Source organism: Pholcus phalangioides, unplaced genomic scaffold, assembly GCF_987345545.1.
Source record: "Pholcus phalangioides strain wild (caught in Gottingen) unplaced genomic scaffold, Ppha-v1.0 ptg000015l_1, whole genome shotgun sequence".
NCBI lineage: Eukaryota > Metazoa > Arthropoda > Arachnida > Araneae > Pholcidae > Pholcus > Pholcus phalangioides.
The window spans coordinates 26,169,530-26,188,261 of NW_028301608.1; the positions used below are offsets into that span (position 1 = coordinate 26,169,530).

The 18,732-nt window shown below is 39.5% G+C and overlaps 1 protein-coding gene across 2 annotated transcripts in view; it reads left to right on the forward strand.

Moving 5' to 3' along the window:
* The window catches only part of LOC149075746 (lysosomal protective protein-like), a 136,495-nt gene that overhangs the window by 41,943 nt on the left and 75,820 nt on the right, over nucleotides 1-18,732 (forward strand). Inside the window, exon 10 of one of the 2 annotated variants that reach the window (XM_089243255.1) lies at nucleotides 4,209-4,542. The exons of the other annotated variant lie outside the window; for it this stretch is intronic. Within the exon in view, the coding sequence (XP_089099381.1) occupies nucleotides 4,209-4,295 (87 nt within the window). The 3' untranslated portion in view covers nucleotides 4,296-4,542. Of the gene's footprint in view, nucleotides 1-4,208; nucleotides 4,543-18,732 lie in introns of those variants that run through there. 2 annotated transcript variants of the gene reach the window in all.

The following is an 18,732-nucleotide window of genomic DNA, read 5'->3' on the forward strand; positions in this document are numbered from 1 at the left end:
AACATCCAGTCTTCTGTATATCTTGTATATCCAGTATCGTTGTAGTGGGGGTTTCACTGTATTCGAAACATGATTGCAAAAAATTCTGTGAATGAATGTTTTGTTATTTTCATGTTACATTCAGCTGGTGATGATGCAGATTATCAAATAAAATTTGAAGTATTGCATGATATGCTCATAAGTTACACCCAAATCTGTTTATGTACACGAGAATTTATTGAAATTTCATTTACCATATCTTGTATAAAACACAGTAATTAGACAAATAACTGTCATAGACATTAGATTTTCGTTCATAACCTCAGTAATGACTAGAGCCCGGAAGTTCAGGCCAAATGCCTTTTTTTTTTCTATTTTCGAACTTTTTTGGTAAGGATGTTTTTTTGTTTTTTTTTTTGAAATTTTTGGCCGGAAATGAGTATTTTAACAGTTTTGTGTTTGTTAGTGAATTTCAGAGGTCATAATCTGAAATATTTATAAATATTTGCTCAAATATCCATCTGTAATGCATATTTTGAAAATATCAAAAGAATTGCTATTTTTGAAATTTTCCAACTCGCTGTATTAATTATCATCGGACCCCCCCCCCCTTTCTAGCCCCATTTAGATGCAAATAAGTGATCTGAGAGCTTGGTGTTGGCATGTATAATGTGAGTGATTTTGTTTCAGATGAACGCAGCCCATGTTAGAAAAGCAGAGGAAAATTAAAAATTTTTGTTTCTCCACGTGCTTCCCATAATGTGTCTTATCCGAGGATGATGTCACTCTTTGCTATCCATACAAAAGGTTTTTATATTGTAAGAGCTCAATTGTGATCTTTGGTCTGAGTTAGGTCTGACTGTTCATGTACGGTCCCATTCAGTGCACACAAGCTTCAAGGAAAGATTGAGATATTCATTGCCTCTGTAGTCTAGTGCGTTCACTCGGAAAGTGAAAGGAATGGGGCTTCGATTCCCTGCAGGGGCTTTTCTGGATTTTCTCTCTTTCCAAAATATATCTTCGCATCAGCCAGCTCTTAAAATAGAGAAAAACCTTTGTATAATGTGTCTTGTTCAGGCATTGAACTGCACCTGCTGATCTTATACATCAAAACAAATGAATTTTGCAATGGAACCTTGAGACAAAATTAATGTATTCAGTCCTAAAACTAAGTACAGAAACAGCTACTACTATTAAACCAGACATGCACCTTGTCCATATTCCTCAGAGATACAGAAACAGCTGGAGGTCACGGATATCAGAGAAAATAAAACATACCAATGTAAAAGGGATCTGCTAGCACTCAAATTAACGTCAAAGGATACAGTTGTATAACTGACACTGGGGGAATGAAGGAATGTCACCAGTGGCCTGGTGTCGAGTTAATCTAATCAGCAGCAAGAACCCTGGGAACAAGCTTTTTTGCCAAGTCCACCAGTGTTTCATAGACTAATGATTTTAGGTACCCCAAAAGAAGTAGTAGTAATAAAACTAAATACTGGTGTCTCGATCAAAGGTTCCATTGCAAAATTTATTTGTCTTGATGTGTATGATCAACCCTAAACATTTCCCTGAGGAGTTCTGGACTACCCTGAACAGTGTAAATTTCCACAATTCCATGGATTATATAATTTTGCTATATTGGACCAATGATTGTCTCAAAGTTCAAATTGATGCCATGGCTGACACAAGACTGGGCACCATTGCAAACAACCAAGGATATTTATTAAACATACATGCATATTTAGTATTTCTATTAAATTGGCCAGAACTGCCTTTAGAGGTGTGTGCAACGCATGGGCCTAACCAGGCCTCAAGAGAAGAGGGGCCTTACAAAAATGATATCCGGTTGAAATTTTCTAGGATTTACCAGGTAGGGCCCTAGAAAACCACTTGGCCCATGATACTCTTAAGACGGCCCTGCCTGCATTAGGATATATGGTAATATACAACGTAAATATAGTTGGTGGTGATCAAATGAAAAGGTAGGAAATGACGTAAAAACGTAACAGTTAAATATTGCATATTCCGCCGTGGGAGAACGTAGCGAGACATCTCGGGATGCGATTGGAGTCTCTGACTGGGATCGGAGCTTGTGCGCCCGCCCGCATGCGCAGGAGAGAGCAGAGGCTCTTATCAAAAGCGGCATCCAAATGATGCGGCAGTCTGTATGAGGACAAGATGGCGTTTGTGTTGCAAAATTCGACGATTGAGGAGCAGCAAGGTGTTATCCGATTTCTGACAGCGGAAGGTGAGAAACCGGCAGCTATTCATCGCTAGATGGTGACAGTTTACGGGGAGAAATGTGTCTCTGACAAGTCTGTCAGAAAATGGAGTGCCCGTTTTCGTGCAGGCCGTGAGAGTGTGGGTGATGACCCGAGACCAGGCCAGGCAAACACTGTCATCACGAGCGATCTCATCGACAAGGTGGACGACCTAGTGAGAAGTGATTGGCGTGTCACATTGCGAATGTTGGCGGTGAAGGTGGATGTCAGCTATGGAACCGTGTGGACAATTGTTCACGACAGGTTGCGATATCGGAAGGTGTGTGCTGCTTGGGTTCCGAAGCAGCTCACCGACCAGCTAAGGAACTGCGTATGGGGCTAGCACTGCAACATCTGTTTCGGTATCAGGAAGACCCCGCTTTCATGGAGCGGATCGTCACAGGTGATGAGACCTGATGCGATCACTACGAGCCAGAGACAAAGTGGGACAGCATGCAGTGGAAGCATGCGTCGTCACCTCCCCCTAAAAAGTTCAAAGCCGTGCCATCAGCAGGCAAGGTGTTGCTCACCGTCTTTTTCGACGTTCAAGGTCCGCTACTTGTGGAATTCCTCAAGCACAGAAAAACCATTAACTCTGATGTGTACTGTGAGACACTCCGACGCCTACGCAGGTCCATCAAGAACAAAAGACCGGGGCTGCTCACGAAGGGTGTGGTTCTGCTCCATGATAACGCGCGTCCACACGTCTCCAAAGTCACACACATGGAACTGGCCAAGTTCAAGTGGGAGCCGTTGGACCATCCGCCCTACAGTCCGGACATGTCGCCCTGCGATTTCCATGTGTTTGGTCCACTGAAGAAACACCTGAAAGGGAAGCGCTTCAACTCGGACGACATACTCAAGGACGCTGTGAAGGACTGGGTCTCGTTACGGCCACAGGAATTCTGGGAACAAGGAATCCTGCGGCTTGTTCATCAGTGGGATCATTGTGCTCAGGCCTATGGTGTATATTTTGAATAAAGTCTACATTTGTACCCACCGTGTCGTTTCGTACCTTTTCATTTGATCACCCCTTATATATATGAGGAAAATGGAGCAAGATTTCCATGTTTCAACTATAGATATGATAATGATTATTCTAAATAAAAAAAAATGCAGCAAGTAAACGAGGATTATTTGCACCTTGAGGGAGCTCAAGGATAATTTTCGTCGCCTGCATCTGATAATGATGGTACTAGAATTGGCGTAGTTCTGAGGGTCTACTGATATTTTATTTTGGGCTTGAAATTAATTGAACTTTGATGTAAATGCATTTATCATGAACTATAATTAAAACAATAGATGGATTAAGTGCAACCAATATTACAAATAGTTTTTGGATCTTTAATACCTTTGGTGTTTTAGTGATTTTTTCTTCCTTCCAAAAATGATAAATTCTTTCTTTTTAGTGCCTATTTTAGGCATTTTTAGTGCCTTAACTTCCAGGTTCTATTAATGACAGAATATCACATTGAAATTTTGTATAATCAAGAGATTTTTAGAAATCATGTTTCATAATGAATTAAAATGTCAAAAATAGTATTCTTCATAAAATGTATTAAAATTTTTTATTCATAGATCAGTTGATGTAAAAATGCAGCTCTAAAATAGGCGCAATTTTGTTTTTACGCGTCATATAAACAAGGCATGTTTATAATCACAAGAATCAGGGTCTTTCATAAATGATGATAAAAAAATCAGTATTTTCTCATAAAATAACATTTTAAACATACTTGGATGCCTTAAGAAATTCTACAATATCAGTTTATTTACTTGTTTCACACACCAGTGCTTCTTGTACTTGGTGGTCACATATTGGAGTATGGTGCACATTTAATTTCCCCATCAAAATATAATATTTTGTACTTCCATTTTTTTTTATTTATCAAGTAACATTTTGAATGCAGCACTTGATAATGAGGTATTGAAATAATTAAAATTGGTTTACCTAATCTCTCTCATCAGGGAGCCGGCCATATGGTGCCCGAGGACAAGCCAGGTCCAGCTTTGAAGATGATCACAAACTTTTTGTTCAATAAGCCCTTTTTGTAAGACACTGTGATATATATTGGACTTACTGTTGTTCTGAGCAGTTGTTACCTATTTATTTTGTTATTTTGTTTCATAAAAATTTGCTTTCATTCTTTTAAAGGCATTATCCCTTACGAGGATAATTATGATTGCTTATAATGTTTGACACGTTTATAGTAGCCATTCCATTATAACTTTGAGAGCTTGTATTTATTCCAATAAAATGTTACTGAATTTGTTCCTTATATGGTTTTTTTTTTTGGGAAAGCTGATGAAATTCACTCATATTTCAAATTGATTTTTTTCATCTAAAATCATCAGATAATCAAGAATTAGCCATTGATGTAGAAAGTAAAAGTAATTATTTACTCAAGCAAAAACTTTTGCACCTCAATTCCATTAACTCTGCAGACACCCTCTTAGGATGTCTACCAATTATTTAGAAGAAGAGAAATTAAAAAGACATTTATGTCTGCAGGAGGACAGACATCTTTATTAAAATGGTTTTTATAATGTTTAATAGAGTTATACTGTGCAAGCCACTTTATGCAATCACATTCGTACTTACAGTTTCTGATAACAACGGATCAATAACTATATCGAAGAGAAACCCAGAAGCCAATATTATGACTATTCATCCTATTTATTCAAAACTACGTATGTAACAGAACAATAAAGTTTTTCTTTTTTTCTTAACTGATTGCAAAAAATTCAGTCACGGTAGTCAACCCTCCCCACTTTTTTTGGCTAAAATTGTGCAATTTTTTTATTCAGCCATTGCAAGGAGTTGTAAGATCTTTGAATTCAAAAAATTGCCAAATAAAAGAGAAAAATATAAAATCATAATGAGCTTATTCGTTTTAGTTATATAAGAATGGCACCTATACTCTCTCTCTTCCAAGACTTTCACATCCAGAGAAAAATTTACTGTACCATCTCTCTCTACACCCCCCTCCCCAAGAGAGCTTCAGTCGAGGCAAAACTGGGATTAGTGACATCAAGCGAGAAATAGAGAAGACCTAGACAACTCTATTTCGAACTTGTTTAATTTAATATCCAGGGCCGCAACTAGATGCTTGGTTACCCGGGGCAAGCGCACATTTTGACGCCCCCCTTGTAATGTTGAAGGAGAGGTTTCATAAGTAAATTTGCGCCCCCTCGGGTCTAGCGCCCGGGGCACGAGACCCGCCTGCTCCCCCTAGTTGCGGCCCTAATATCAATAGGCAACAGATGGCTCAAAATAACCACCACCACCAAAGAAGCTGCACCCTGGTGGAACAAAGAACTGGAGGTGTCAAGAAAAGCTATACGGTCTAGCAAGCGAAAATTCTACGTTCAGAATAGAGGTGTATTGGAAGAAATTTTCCATCGAAGAAGGGCCCTGCATAATAAGCTTATCAAAAAGACCAAATACCAAGTGTGGAAACAATTTTGTGAGGCTTCTACTAATCCATTTGGCAAGGTCTTCAAGGCAGCGATAAGGCAAAAAAAATTATGGCTTAAATATTCTCATATAACCCAGACAATGACAATCAACGCGTGCAAGCACAATTACTTTCAGACATTTTCCCTGATGAAGGGAATGAAATAGATCAGTCTTCCCAGACAGCTGACTGCGAGCGTAGTTGTTTTGTTGAACCTGAAATTACTGCAAGCAAAATCAAAAGAGAGTCATTAGTCACCTAAATGACAAAAAAGCGCCTGGAATAGACATGATCAACAATAGCCTGATCAAAAGAATCAACAGGATGTTCCTTGAATTTTTGTATGTAATGTACAATCGATGCTTCCGACTTCTGCTGTTTCCTACACACTTCAAAAACAGTAAAGTATTACTGTTTTTGAAAAAAGATAAAAATCCAAGCCTACCTGAGTGATATAGGCCTATACATCTGTTGACTGTAGGAAAAATGTTTGAAAATATAATTTCACAACGAATTGTATTTGAGTTAGACAAAGTTAATTGGATCAAATTACCACCAATTTGGTTTCAGACATGGTGTTTCCACTGAACGTGCTCCATAGGCGGAGATAGACTTGGAAGTCTGGGGGGGGCACGATGATGATGATGTCATTTCATATATACATTCAGGGCCGAACTTAGGGGGGTGCGATCGCACCGGGCCGCAAAATTTCCAAACAAAACCCTTTTCTTTTTCAGCAGATGTTTTGGAAATTTTTGATTAAAATTTAATTTTTTTTCCATTAAACTATTATTGATTGTGTGAAAGGGGGCTTTCAGTTTAAAGCCCCTATACAGTGACATCATTTTTAGTGTTATCAGGCATGGCTTATTATTTGGCTTATTTCAAAGAGGAAAAGTGGATGCAGGTGGTCACATTCTTTACCCCTGAAAAAAAGTCCTGGCCTTTCTTTCTACCATTAAAGAATAACAGAATTAACCAAGAAAAAAAATGCTTAGGGCAGCAAGCGAAAAGGAGCACCACAAAAGAAATCTAGTAACTTTTTCTCCTTGAAAACCTCCCCTCTCATTAGAGGTCTGTAGCATGGACATCTCTAGATGATGACTACCCCGGAGCGAGGCAACTTCAACTGTCCTCCTGAGTGTTCATTGCATGCTTTCCTGGGAACGTTTGAAGTGTCATGATGTTTCTCTAGGGAGGCTTGAGAACTTCTTAGTTTCAGTCATAAACACTACCACCTGAATCATTCTCTCATATATTCCAGAAGACGGATATATAAAGTGTAAATTATAAATTTTGACAATTTTTACTACTGAACTTCCGAAAAAAAGGTAAGGCGTTTCTCTCTGATTTTTTTTCTCAATTTGATTATCACCTAGTACAGTACCAACATAAGAGATATTTTGTTTCATGAATAGAGAGTTCATGCATAGAAACAAAAGAGCACAAAGGTCAGAAAATTTAGGATGTAGACTACATTGCTTGCAGCGGGGTTTCCCTGATATTTTTCCTTCTTCCTGCAGCCCCGATAGTTCATTCTCTGATAAGACAATGTGTTTGCCTACTTTTAAATAAGTTATACAGTCGTATCCTGTTATAATGAACTCCAGGAGACCAAAGAAATCACTTCGTTATAAAGGAATTTCCAATTTTTAACATGCTCAAAAAAAAATCGTTGTAGCGTAATCTCAGTCTAGGGAAAAAAATACTTATTTACGTTCTACATAACAAAAAGAATGAAGTTGAATTTTAAAAATAATACTAAGCAACTCAAATCAATTAAGCATATTGAAGTTTTTTGCATAAGTTTTACTTAATTAACATTTTAGAGACAAATAATCTGTAATTATTATTATATTTTGCACAAGTATTTATGAAAGCCAAGGAAACAAATTCCTCTAAAGCAGTGGTTCTCAACCAGGGGCCCCAGGATATTCCAGGGGGGCCATGGAGGAAAATATCACAAAAGGGGAGCCATGGCTGCTGATGAGGGGGCCATGAAGAAATTTACTAAAAGAGTGACCAAAAAAATTCAATTTCAAACAAAATGCATAGAATTTTTTTTTCCTCAATTTTTCGCCTATTTAAGTAACATTAACATAAAAATTTGATTGCTTTTTGATTGGTTGGCAGGATATTTCAATGCCGAGCATATATTCCCCAAATTACAGTGAGTCTATCTTTAACGGTAAATTTCTATCTGCCCCATGGGCTCGAGAGTTTCTCCCCACCCCCCTTCGAGAGTCACCAACATTTACCATTACAGTATCTCCATAAGAGAACCTGAAATATTTAATTAATTAATAATTCAATTAAATTAATATTTAATTTTCACCGTATAAGCCCCACTTTTCGCTTTTGGTAGGATTTCTATTTCTCACAGTGAAGGGAGTTGGGCGCAGATCAAGGGTAGAAATGTACAGTGCTTATGAATGACTATTCGATGAAGTTTTCATAATGCCCACAAGATGAGCACCGACAAAGGCAATGTAATCACCAATAAGAAAAATGACTATGGGGTCAGTCGCATAGATATAATATAACCATTAATACAAAAACAACAAAACAACAAAAATTCTAATTTTCCTCTGCTTTTCTAGCATGGGCTACATCCATCTGAAACACCATGACTATCAACCATGGACTCCACACGGGTGGGACTGACAGGACTCCAGCCGGGGGGACCCGATAACAATTTTTTTCTTCTTTGGGGCCCGTGAAACGGGTGTGGGTCATAATCCCGACAGACGGGATTAAATAATTGCCCAGGCATTGGACTATATTGTATATGTATAGCTGATCGATGACTAGTCCCAGAGGTCAACAGTTAACGTCATGACTCACCCAAGGCGGAGTAGAAGAAGACAGCTCCGTGGACCCAAATGCTGTTTCGATTTTGTTTTTACACCACAAATTCACTGCAAAAATCCATGGCTATTTATTTTACATACATATTTTTTGGTATTCCATTAAATTGACGTCACCCTTCCGTCTAGGGTGTGCGACAGCTGCGGCGACACAGGACTCCGCACTTGGAGGAATCCCGCATATGTGGGAATGTAAAAAAAAGTATTTTTTTTTACTATAATACAACAAGGTAGTTATGTTTCAAATATAGAAACAATAGTGATTATTCCAAATAATACATCAGATAAAAGAGAATTATTCACAACTCGGAGCCCTACAGATCGTTTTCTCTTCGGGCTCCGTGTCTGGTAAATGGTGGCCCTGGAAGTGATCTGAGGGATCTCAAATACTTTATTTTGGATTCGAAATCAATTTATATAACCTGGATAATAATGCAGTTATTATAAACCACAATTAAAACGGTGGACAAATTAAGTGCAACCAATCTTTCAGTTAGTTTTTGGACCCTTAACACCCCTTAAATTATAAATGCCTCTTTTAGTGCCTAACTAATTCGGGCTCGTTTGATTATGATCCCAACTACCAACGCGTTTCTGAAATAATAAAAAAATGAGTCCTTCTTGAACGGATTTTTCCCCCTCTTCAAGATTCATGTTCGTAACTCGAAAAGTTTATTAGTCGAAGAGAGAGACTGCATAAAATTTTTTTGGAGGGGCCGCAAAAATTCCTAAGCCCGGCCCTGTATACATTAGATTAGTCGACTCCACATTTGACGCTGGGTGACGCCCCTCGTATCTCCGTCCATGTGCCGGCAGAACCGTGCCCGTAAGGATTTGATTCTTAGCGTCGTCTTCGTAGAGAAGACAAGAAGTGCCCGCCAAGGTCCATAAGCCTGACCAAGACGTCTTTCTCGTACTTCTGATTAAGATGGTCGGAGACAATTTCAATAAATTGCCTTTCCAATTCGCAGCAGACCTCCTTGCTGGTCCAGGATTTGGTATCTTTGGCATGAAACGAGTAAACCCACGGCCTGGCATTGAAAATGCGGGTCGTTAGCTAACTCCTCTCGAAACCGAAGTTTCCATTCTCGCCGGGATGTGACTACTTCCACGAAGAAAGCTGTCCACGCAAATGAATGCTTCTGAAATGCATCGTGATGAAGGTAACAGCTGTATTTCTTTTCGGGAGCGGGCGCTGCCTTTGATGCGACTTGCCTGGGCTTCCTCTTAGACTTTGCCATGAGTAGGTACCTGAAAAGGGAGAGCTCCTGAGAAAAACGCGGAGCGTTGAAAAAACGTGACCGCCCCCTACGAAAATCGGGGCGCTAATAATTTTTTTGATTTTGATTTAGACCCCGTTTTTAGCAGCGCTTCACCTTATATAGGCCCGATGGTACCAGCGGTTCCTCAGAAGAATTGCTTCTCGGAACTCGCCGGTTCCTTTCATGTCGGCGGCTCTATTATTTTGAAAGACCGTCGAGGCGCCAGAAACTGTAACACCGTCTGCGTCTCGCGGTGTTACAGCATATCTTTACTCTTCTGAAGTTCTGATATTTAAATAGATGTTTAAAAATTTATACAAATACAAAAGCCACAACAGACAAAATGTCCAACGAGGTGGCTGAAAAAAGATGCACATGAAAAATATGTGATGTCGAATGTATATCTGAACTATATAAAAATTACAGCAACCACCCAATAAGAGCAATAAAAAACCCATAATTATGGTAAAATGTGAATATACTGTTCACATAAAAAAAATTATGGTTCTCTCCTCTAAGTACGGACACAGCTTCTTGATTTATCCCAATATGTTTACCGTATTTCTTTTCAAAGCGTCAGTCGTGTTAGAAATCACGACCACCGGGGATAAGCTATTCCATTTACTCACAATCCTATTAGAGAGGAAAAACTCCCTGCAACACCACAACCTAGAATTGTCCCTTACCGATTGATACTGATGCCCACTTGTCGAAGCAGTTGATTGATTTGGCCATCTCTTCAATCATATGCCCTCTCTCCCGACGTTTGCTCTCTTCCAATGTAGACATTTTCAAAAAGGAACACTTCCTTCATAGCTTAATAAGTCTTAAGCCGTCAAGAGCACGCGTACCTCTTCTCTGCACCCCCTCGACCAAAGTCCATCTGTAAGTACGGTCTCCGAAACTTTCATAGTTGTTTGCGATTATTAACATGTACGGTTTATTTTTAGTCGATTTACTATCGAAAAATGCATTGATAAATTAGAGAAAATTTTTACTAAAATTTTTTTTAAAGGATTTTCTATCACATTCTCAGAAATTTGAAATCGTTATCCTCCTTTAACTGTTTGAATATTTAAGTTTGCTTTCAATGCATAAATTTGTTGGTTTAAAAAAAATAAAATCGTTTTTATAACATCGAAAATAGTGCGATTGCACATTTTAAATGCCTCGCGGAACATCAGTGCCACTGATGGTAACCTCGTCAAGCAAAATTTCACTCGAAAATTTCCCATTCGACTAAATTTTTCCCACACATTCCGAAATTTGTGCTGCCATCTATTGGTGGAAATAAGTAATCAATTATTTTATACTAGAAAAGCATTATTCTGCATTTATATATTTTTTTCAACAAAAATTCTTTTGTTTCATGACCTCTCAAAATTTCCCACAAGCACCAAGAAATTTCCCATGTGGACTAATTTTGGCCAATTTTTCAAACGAATATGGGAAATTTCCCACGAGTTACCATCACTGATCAGTGGAAATGTCTACCTTTTTTGTTTGCACCACTGTTTCCGGGATCAGATACGAAAATAAAGATATCGTAGAGTTACGCAAATTACCGTAAATCCTGAAGCAACGTGATTGGCTGAGTGAAAAAAATTACGAAAAATCGTGTAATCGCGGAATAGCGGTGCATTTGCGAAATATTGGATATTGCGATTTGCGTCCGGGACAAATCGTGTTATATTCGTTTTTTAATACAAATACAACACCACAACAGGCAAAATGCCCAACGAGGTGGCTGAGAAAAAGATGCCCATAAAAATATGGATGTCATATATACACTATATATTCACTATGTAGAAAAAAAAAGATCTCAGTCTAGGGAGCCTGGGTTCTGGTTGTGGGGGCCAATGGAAAGCACCACGTTTAATCGGAAGAAACAATTTAAAAAAAAACTTAAATTACAACGCCGCCGACGAAAAAACGTGTTTACCGCACGGCTGTTAATGGAATACAATAACGATTATACAGGAATTTCTTCAACCAAGGTCATGCCCCTGATAAATGATTGCCGATAAACGCTACGAAAACGAAGTCGCGTCTTTGCCAGTTGCTTAAATGCGGTCGCAGAGACTTTTTTAAGGCTGCTCGATGGAAATGACCACGGCTGTCCTCTATGGGTGTTTTCCCGAACGACGACGGTAATCATTGACGCCACGGCAACGTGAAAGCTCGCGTAAAATCTAATTTTCTGCCAAAATCCGGAGAAATTTTAACAAATCCGGAGAGCGGGAGGAAGGATGAAAAATCCGGAGTCTCCCGCCTTAATCGGGAGAGTTGGCAGGTCTGCGCCCTTAATGCTGGGACCCCATATCTTGGTCTACCTCGCTCCAGGTTAGCTTCTTTCACTGAATCCCAGACCTGGATTTTTCGCACCTCCTACCTCCTCCAAATGTAAATACTGCAAAATTAAAAACTAAATTTCCTATTCCTTGGAACAAGCACCACGTCATAAACTCTAACACATAACTCTCTCTACTGCACCTTACGCATTAGGAGAAAATTTATCATGCAAGCCTTATTTATCATAATTAGCCTTTTCGTTTGCCTGAAGAGGTGTGCCGTGCGATCGGTCAGGGAGGGGCAGGGTGCCATTATATGAACAGTATTTTTGAAGTAGAATTCAGTGGCGGCTCCTGCCAAGAATTTTTTTTAGGAAATCAAATATTCATTTTTAGGCACAGGTGGTCAATTTTCAAAAATATGATTTTTTTAATTAGTTTCTTTAATAACGAACTTGTTCTAATTAATTTGTTAGATAATTTGTAATAAAAATTTATTGCGACATCACATTTATATCCACATAAAACTTGAAGCACAAAATTTAGTCTATTTTTAGTCATCTAAATCAGTAATTCCCAACGTGGGCGTCAACACCCCCTTGGGGGCGATGGAATGTTCCGGGGGGGGGGCAATAGAAGCTACAAGTATAACATAGGATCCTACGGATTAGATTGCGTTGGGGGGGGGGGCAATGGAAGAAAAAAATTTCTGAAGAAGGGGGCGATGGGACAAAAGAGGTTAGGAAACTATGATCTAAATATTATGTATAGTATTTTTCATATTTTCGTGGAACACAAATTGAATGCAGGATACAATTTTGTGTTGCGTAAACAAATGAATGATTCACTATTCTCACACATACGCTGCAGTAAAACATTAATTTTTTTTGCGTTTTCAATTTTTTTTTCCGTGTTTTCAGTTTTTTTTTTTTTGTTACGTTTTATGTCATCCCCACTCGAATACGTTAAATTATCATTCAGACGTTTCAGGGCATTAAAATGATGACTCTAGGTAAGGGGGGAGGGGATTCCTTCGTGCCTTTATGGCGAGCTGCCCCTAATAGAAGTATATTCAACGCGATAAAGGACTGTAATTATCAATTCACATATCACAGAATTTTAGGAATGTCGCTGGAGTGCATAGGGGTATTTGACGTTCCTAAAATTCAAGAAAAAAAGATCAAGCCAGGAAGCAATGCGTAAACAAAAGGATAAGTGATAAAATTTTGACGTGAGCGAAAATCTATGATGACGAGATGTAGCCACTGCACAGCAGTTTTCTTAACAATACCGACTCCTAAGATTTTTCTTCTAGTACAATTAAAGAGGAGACATACACAGTGTATACATTCCAATCAAGTGAAGTTTCTTGAACGTTTTAAATGTACGTTTTAAATGGCCGCTGTGGTGGTCGAGTGGTTACAGTGCCGGACTCGTGATGCGAGGATCCGGGTTCGAACCCCACAGTGGTGGTCGGCTGAAGTTGGTTTTCTGTGGTTCCCAACTTCAAGGCGCAAATGCGAGCCGATCTCCCCGTTAAAAAGTCTCGCCACAGAGAGCAACAGTCCTACAACGGTAAATCATTCAACCATAACACTTCACTCATAGTTAGTAAAACTGGGGGCAGATGACAGCACTACACATAACAAGCATTACACAGAAAAAACAAAACTTTACGTCAGGTTGCACTACACGTACACGCACATTCCCGCATGTATCGATTCGTTGGGGGGTTCCGCGGGGGGGGGGGGTGTAGAGTAGTAGGTAGGGGCTCGGGGATCTTTGATGCAGCCACCTCGTTGGGCAATTTGCCTGTTGTGGCGTTGTATTTGTATAAACATTCCTCCCCGTTGGGGGCCGAAAGGTCAGACAGAGGTCTAATTATTTTTAACGACTTTTCATGCGATAAATATATTTGAAAGATGCCCTTAAAAATTCTAGCCCACATCCTGAAGCCGGGCCTCCAGGCTGAGATTTTTGATGAGTCCAAGGGTTTTTACACGAGCAGCTCTAAAATAAATTTACAGTGTGAAAAAGACAAAAATGCATAGGAGCTCTCCCAGGGCTGGAGCCCGGTTAGCCCCATCCCCTTCCCATGGCAAGGCGACAATTTTTTAGATACTCACTCTAAAAGTAGCCTCGCGCATGACCACATGAGTTTGTGAACGTTCTTTGCAGGGGCGTAGCCAGAAATTTCGTTCGGGGGGGGGGGGGAATAACCACCCGATTCGTTCTTGTCAGAAACTTTAATGACACTGGGGAACAACAGAAACGGCGACATGACCACAAAAAACGTTTGCTACCGCAGGGAATCCCACACCGAGAGGCTAGCGCACCAGCTTCTCGGTGAGTATAAAAAAAGATCTGCCGTCCGGAATCGGCAATGAATTGCAGATCCCGGTCTAATTATTCCTCGTGTGCAGAAAATGTACGTGGTTGAACAAAAATGATCAATTATACATTTCATCTAGCTGGAAACACATTTGCGAATTTTCGGACGCTGAACGAATGTTTCGCATAGATGAAAACTTTGTCTCTTGGCTCACCCCACCCTGCCCGTAATATACAGCCGTGCATAGGCGTACGCAGAATTTTCTCGAGGGAGGGGTTTTCAATTTTTTTCTTCTCGATAGGGTTTACGTTTTTTCCTGCAAAATGAAACTATATTATCGGCTTGGGAAGGTCCCCCTTCGTGTACGCCAATGCAGCCGTGGTTCTAACCTTTTGTCTCAGAGCTCTCTTTAGTATATTATTTCCATGGCGAGCCTCGCACACAAGCCTCCTTTTATTTATTTATATTTATCAGATTCACAGATTTATTTTATTGGCCTGGAGCAACCGCGGAGCCTCTGGGAAGTGCACACGGAGCACTGGTTGAGAACCACTGTTACACAGTATTTCTATAGAAATATAACAGAAATAAAAAAAAATTCAATATATATATATTTTTTTAAATATGGGGGACCCCCCCCCCCACCCTTGCGTACATCTATGTGAGCACCCACGGGTTGGAAATACTTCCGACGCCCCTGATTTAGACCAACAGAGCAACTATTAGTCTAAAGCTATAAGTAGCTTTAAGTAGCTTTTCTTCATAATAGAACTCTCTATTACACATTAATTTTACAGAGACATCAAATTTAATATATATATTTTAGTATTTTAATTCTTCATCAGTAGTTCATGATACAACTACAAAGTAATCTCGAACACTTTTGACTTGGTGAAGGGGCCCTGGGCAGGGAAAAGTAAGCAGAAGACCTCAACTTGGGAAAGAATGTCTACTTTTTTCAACAAAGATATTTTGTTTAAATTTCAAGCCCTAAATTAGTAGAGCCCATGCTTTCTATGGTTTATGATTATTTATTATCCGTGCCCGTTGCACTTTGACTTCATATGATTATATAATTTGATTCTTCGATTTACATAATTTTTGATTTCCTTGCACTATGTGTAATCCTTGACGTATCAATAAATTTCGGGTTTGCCGGAGATGAACTGGTCCTTCTCCCCCCCCCCCCCCAGGGGCCGAAGTGCTTACGTTGCTTCTTGCGACAGAGCCTGGGTGTCTCGCGGTTTCTCCAGTAGAGCCCATGCAGAAATGAGATCTAGCTTGAACAGTCCCCAACGTTCCAAAAACCTTAGTCGGCAAATGAACTTCTCCAGCGTAACTTTCGGTACTTAAACTGTTCCGTTTGGGTAAATAGGATTTTATGGTGACTTTTAAGCACATATGGCAATGCTGTTAACAAGCTCTTTTTTTAATGGGAGCCATAAAAATAGTCTGTTCCACTTTCCCAAATTTTTTCATAGTGACGAGTTAACCGAAATTAGCGACGAGTAAACGAGGGTTTAATAACATTGTTGTCTATGAGAGGTGGAAGGACCTGAAGAAAAATGACGACTTAACCGGAGTGACGACTTATTAGGGTGACGACTTAACGGGGTTTTACTGTAGTTGAATTTTTCGAGAATTTTCCAGGTGAGGTCTGAGAAAAATCACTTGGACCGGAGTGGGGACCCATGATGCTCTTAAGACGGCCCTGCCTATAATCAATGAAGGGTAAGAGTAAAATTTTATCAGCAAAAAAGGTGTCTTTTAGAAAATATTGCAAATAAGTATACAGTAAGTACAGTATGTATTACATTGCATGTGACAAACATCGATGAACTAGCACACATTCTGGCACCAATCAAATATAACTTACAATACTTCGATCGAAATTAGTGACCAGTTTCTGATTAATGTGCTGCATCGAAAAAGTCAATGATATTGCCAAGTATTTTTCGAACAATAATATTAAGTGAATCGCCGCATTCTTCGCTTCAAAATGTAAACAGCTGTTGCTTGCGTACGGTAAACTAACGTTAGTATAATGCGCAGAATATACATGAAAAATTGGTAGAAATTTTGCTTATTTTATTAATGTTTACTGTACATAAACAGCAACTGTTAAAATTTTGAAGCAAACTTGACAATGCTACTAATATTATTGTTCAAAAAGTACCTAGCAACATCATACCACATTGACTTTTCGATGCAGAACTTTAGGCAGAAAAAGGTCACCACAATTTCTATCGAAGAATAATAACAGGTTTATTTGATAGGTGTCACAGAAGGTGTTCCCGTTCATTGATGTTTCTCACATGTAATATAACACATACTGTACTTGTGTACTTACTGTATAGCCTATTTATTTTCAATATTTTCTAGAAGGCAATTTTTTTTTTTTGCTGATAAAATTTAACTTTGTTACTGTGCAAAAGTAACAAATAAAGGCAATTTTTTTAATGGTGAATAAGTTGATATGGACATTTAGAGTCTGAGAATTAGTGAGTACTCCCTTGCATCCCTGCGTACACCGAGTTTATTGTTGAGCAGATGAAAATTCCCTATGAGCATTTTATTTTGTTTGTAGTGACCTTATGTTCTTTGAATAGTGAGCACTCATGATGACAAGCATAAACAGAAATTTAATAATAAAAAAAAATAAAATAAGAACGTTAACATGAGACGACGATCCTACTCGATCGCTTTTTCACACCCTCTCTTTCCCTGTTTATTTTCGAATGTCCAATTTTGTTTTTGCAACCTCCGGTCTCCTGAGGCTTTTCTTCTTCTTATGCTCTCAAGCCTTATACCATATTGTTACGTCAAGGTTCTCAACTGAGAGACGCGCTACAGAACACTACACCCCCCACGCAAGATTGGGTTTACCTATAAACACAAACTGAATTCTCTTGTTTGTTCTGTTCTTTGACGAATTTCAACAGCGTGGCTCGAAGTATCTCAGCAACGGTCCAGCATCAACCAACTCTCTAGATACCCTGGTCGTTATCATTTCGATGATCTCCACGTCGCGTATTACCGAGATTCGGAAGAAATCCGTCTGGAGCAAAGCTGCATTAAGAGTAAGCGTAAACAGTCCTATCGTTAAACTGGTAGCCAAACGGCATCAGCGCCCTCTCTGTTTAGATGGGTACCTGCTGGCCTGTGATTGGCTGCTAGCATCGGGTGGGAAAGTCATTTCCCATAATGCATTTCCCCATCACGGTGCCATTTTGTTTACTTACTCATGTGAAGACTCTCGGTTAGGTTGGTTAGCGATTGCTCGTGGTTATTTTGGCAAATTGTTCATCTTTAAAATTATAAAAACGGGCCAACTAAAATTATATTTATTGAATAAGTCCGTGTGCATTTGATGGGTGTAAAATGAACACGAAGACGGGTGTTCACAAGTATAGATTTAGCTGTTGAAGTGTCGATAACATTGTTATTGTTACTGAGTGATTTATATTTTTATGCACAAGTACGTCTCCTATAAAGAAGTAAAAAATGTCCGCTTTAGTGGGAATTAAGATTTTTAGGTTCCGTAGCAATAGACTGAAAAATAAATCAAAGTTGAAATCGGAATAACGCGATCAAGGGAAGGGGGAAGAGAAGCGTGGGAGCCACGTGATCAATCGGCAAGTTTGACCCATCAAACTTCAGATGGCGCTGCCATCAATTCCGCGGCCTTTCTTTAACATTGAGTGGGTACGCTTAACTTACAAGCGGCTTTGGTCTGGAGGAGTTTCTTGAGCACTTTTCCAGTCGCCGCGTTCCTGCAATGTATGGCACACTCACAGAACTTCTCGGACGTCAACTCGTCGGACCGATTGGCATGAATCAGCACGTTCACGTCGATGTTCAGAAACGACCGCATTACGTCGGACATCAACGTGATTAAACCCTCGTGTTTCATGTCGAAGCCCTTTATCAACAGCAGGACGAGGATGTCCTCGTGGAAACCAGGATTCGTTCCGCCCCGGAAAACGTGTGGCAGATGCTCGTACTGCATGAAAAACTGAATGTGTCCCATCTCATGGTGAATAGTGATGAAATCATCCTCGGTTCTGTGTGCGAACATTTTGATCCAGAAGTCCAATCCATTGGACAATTCGTGGACAAACGCGTGGCAAACCATCTTTTTGCCTTTGGATCTGTTGAATATAAACATCTTCCAGAAGATCTTCGTCATCGGCTTCAATCTCAACGAAGTGAAAAACTCTTCAGCCGTCTTCACTTTCAGCACCGTCATATTCTTCACTTTTAGTGCCACAGCGACATCCAC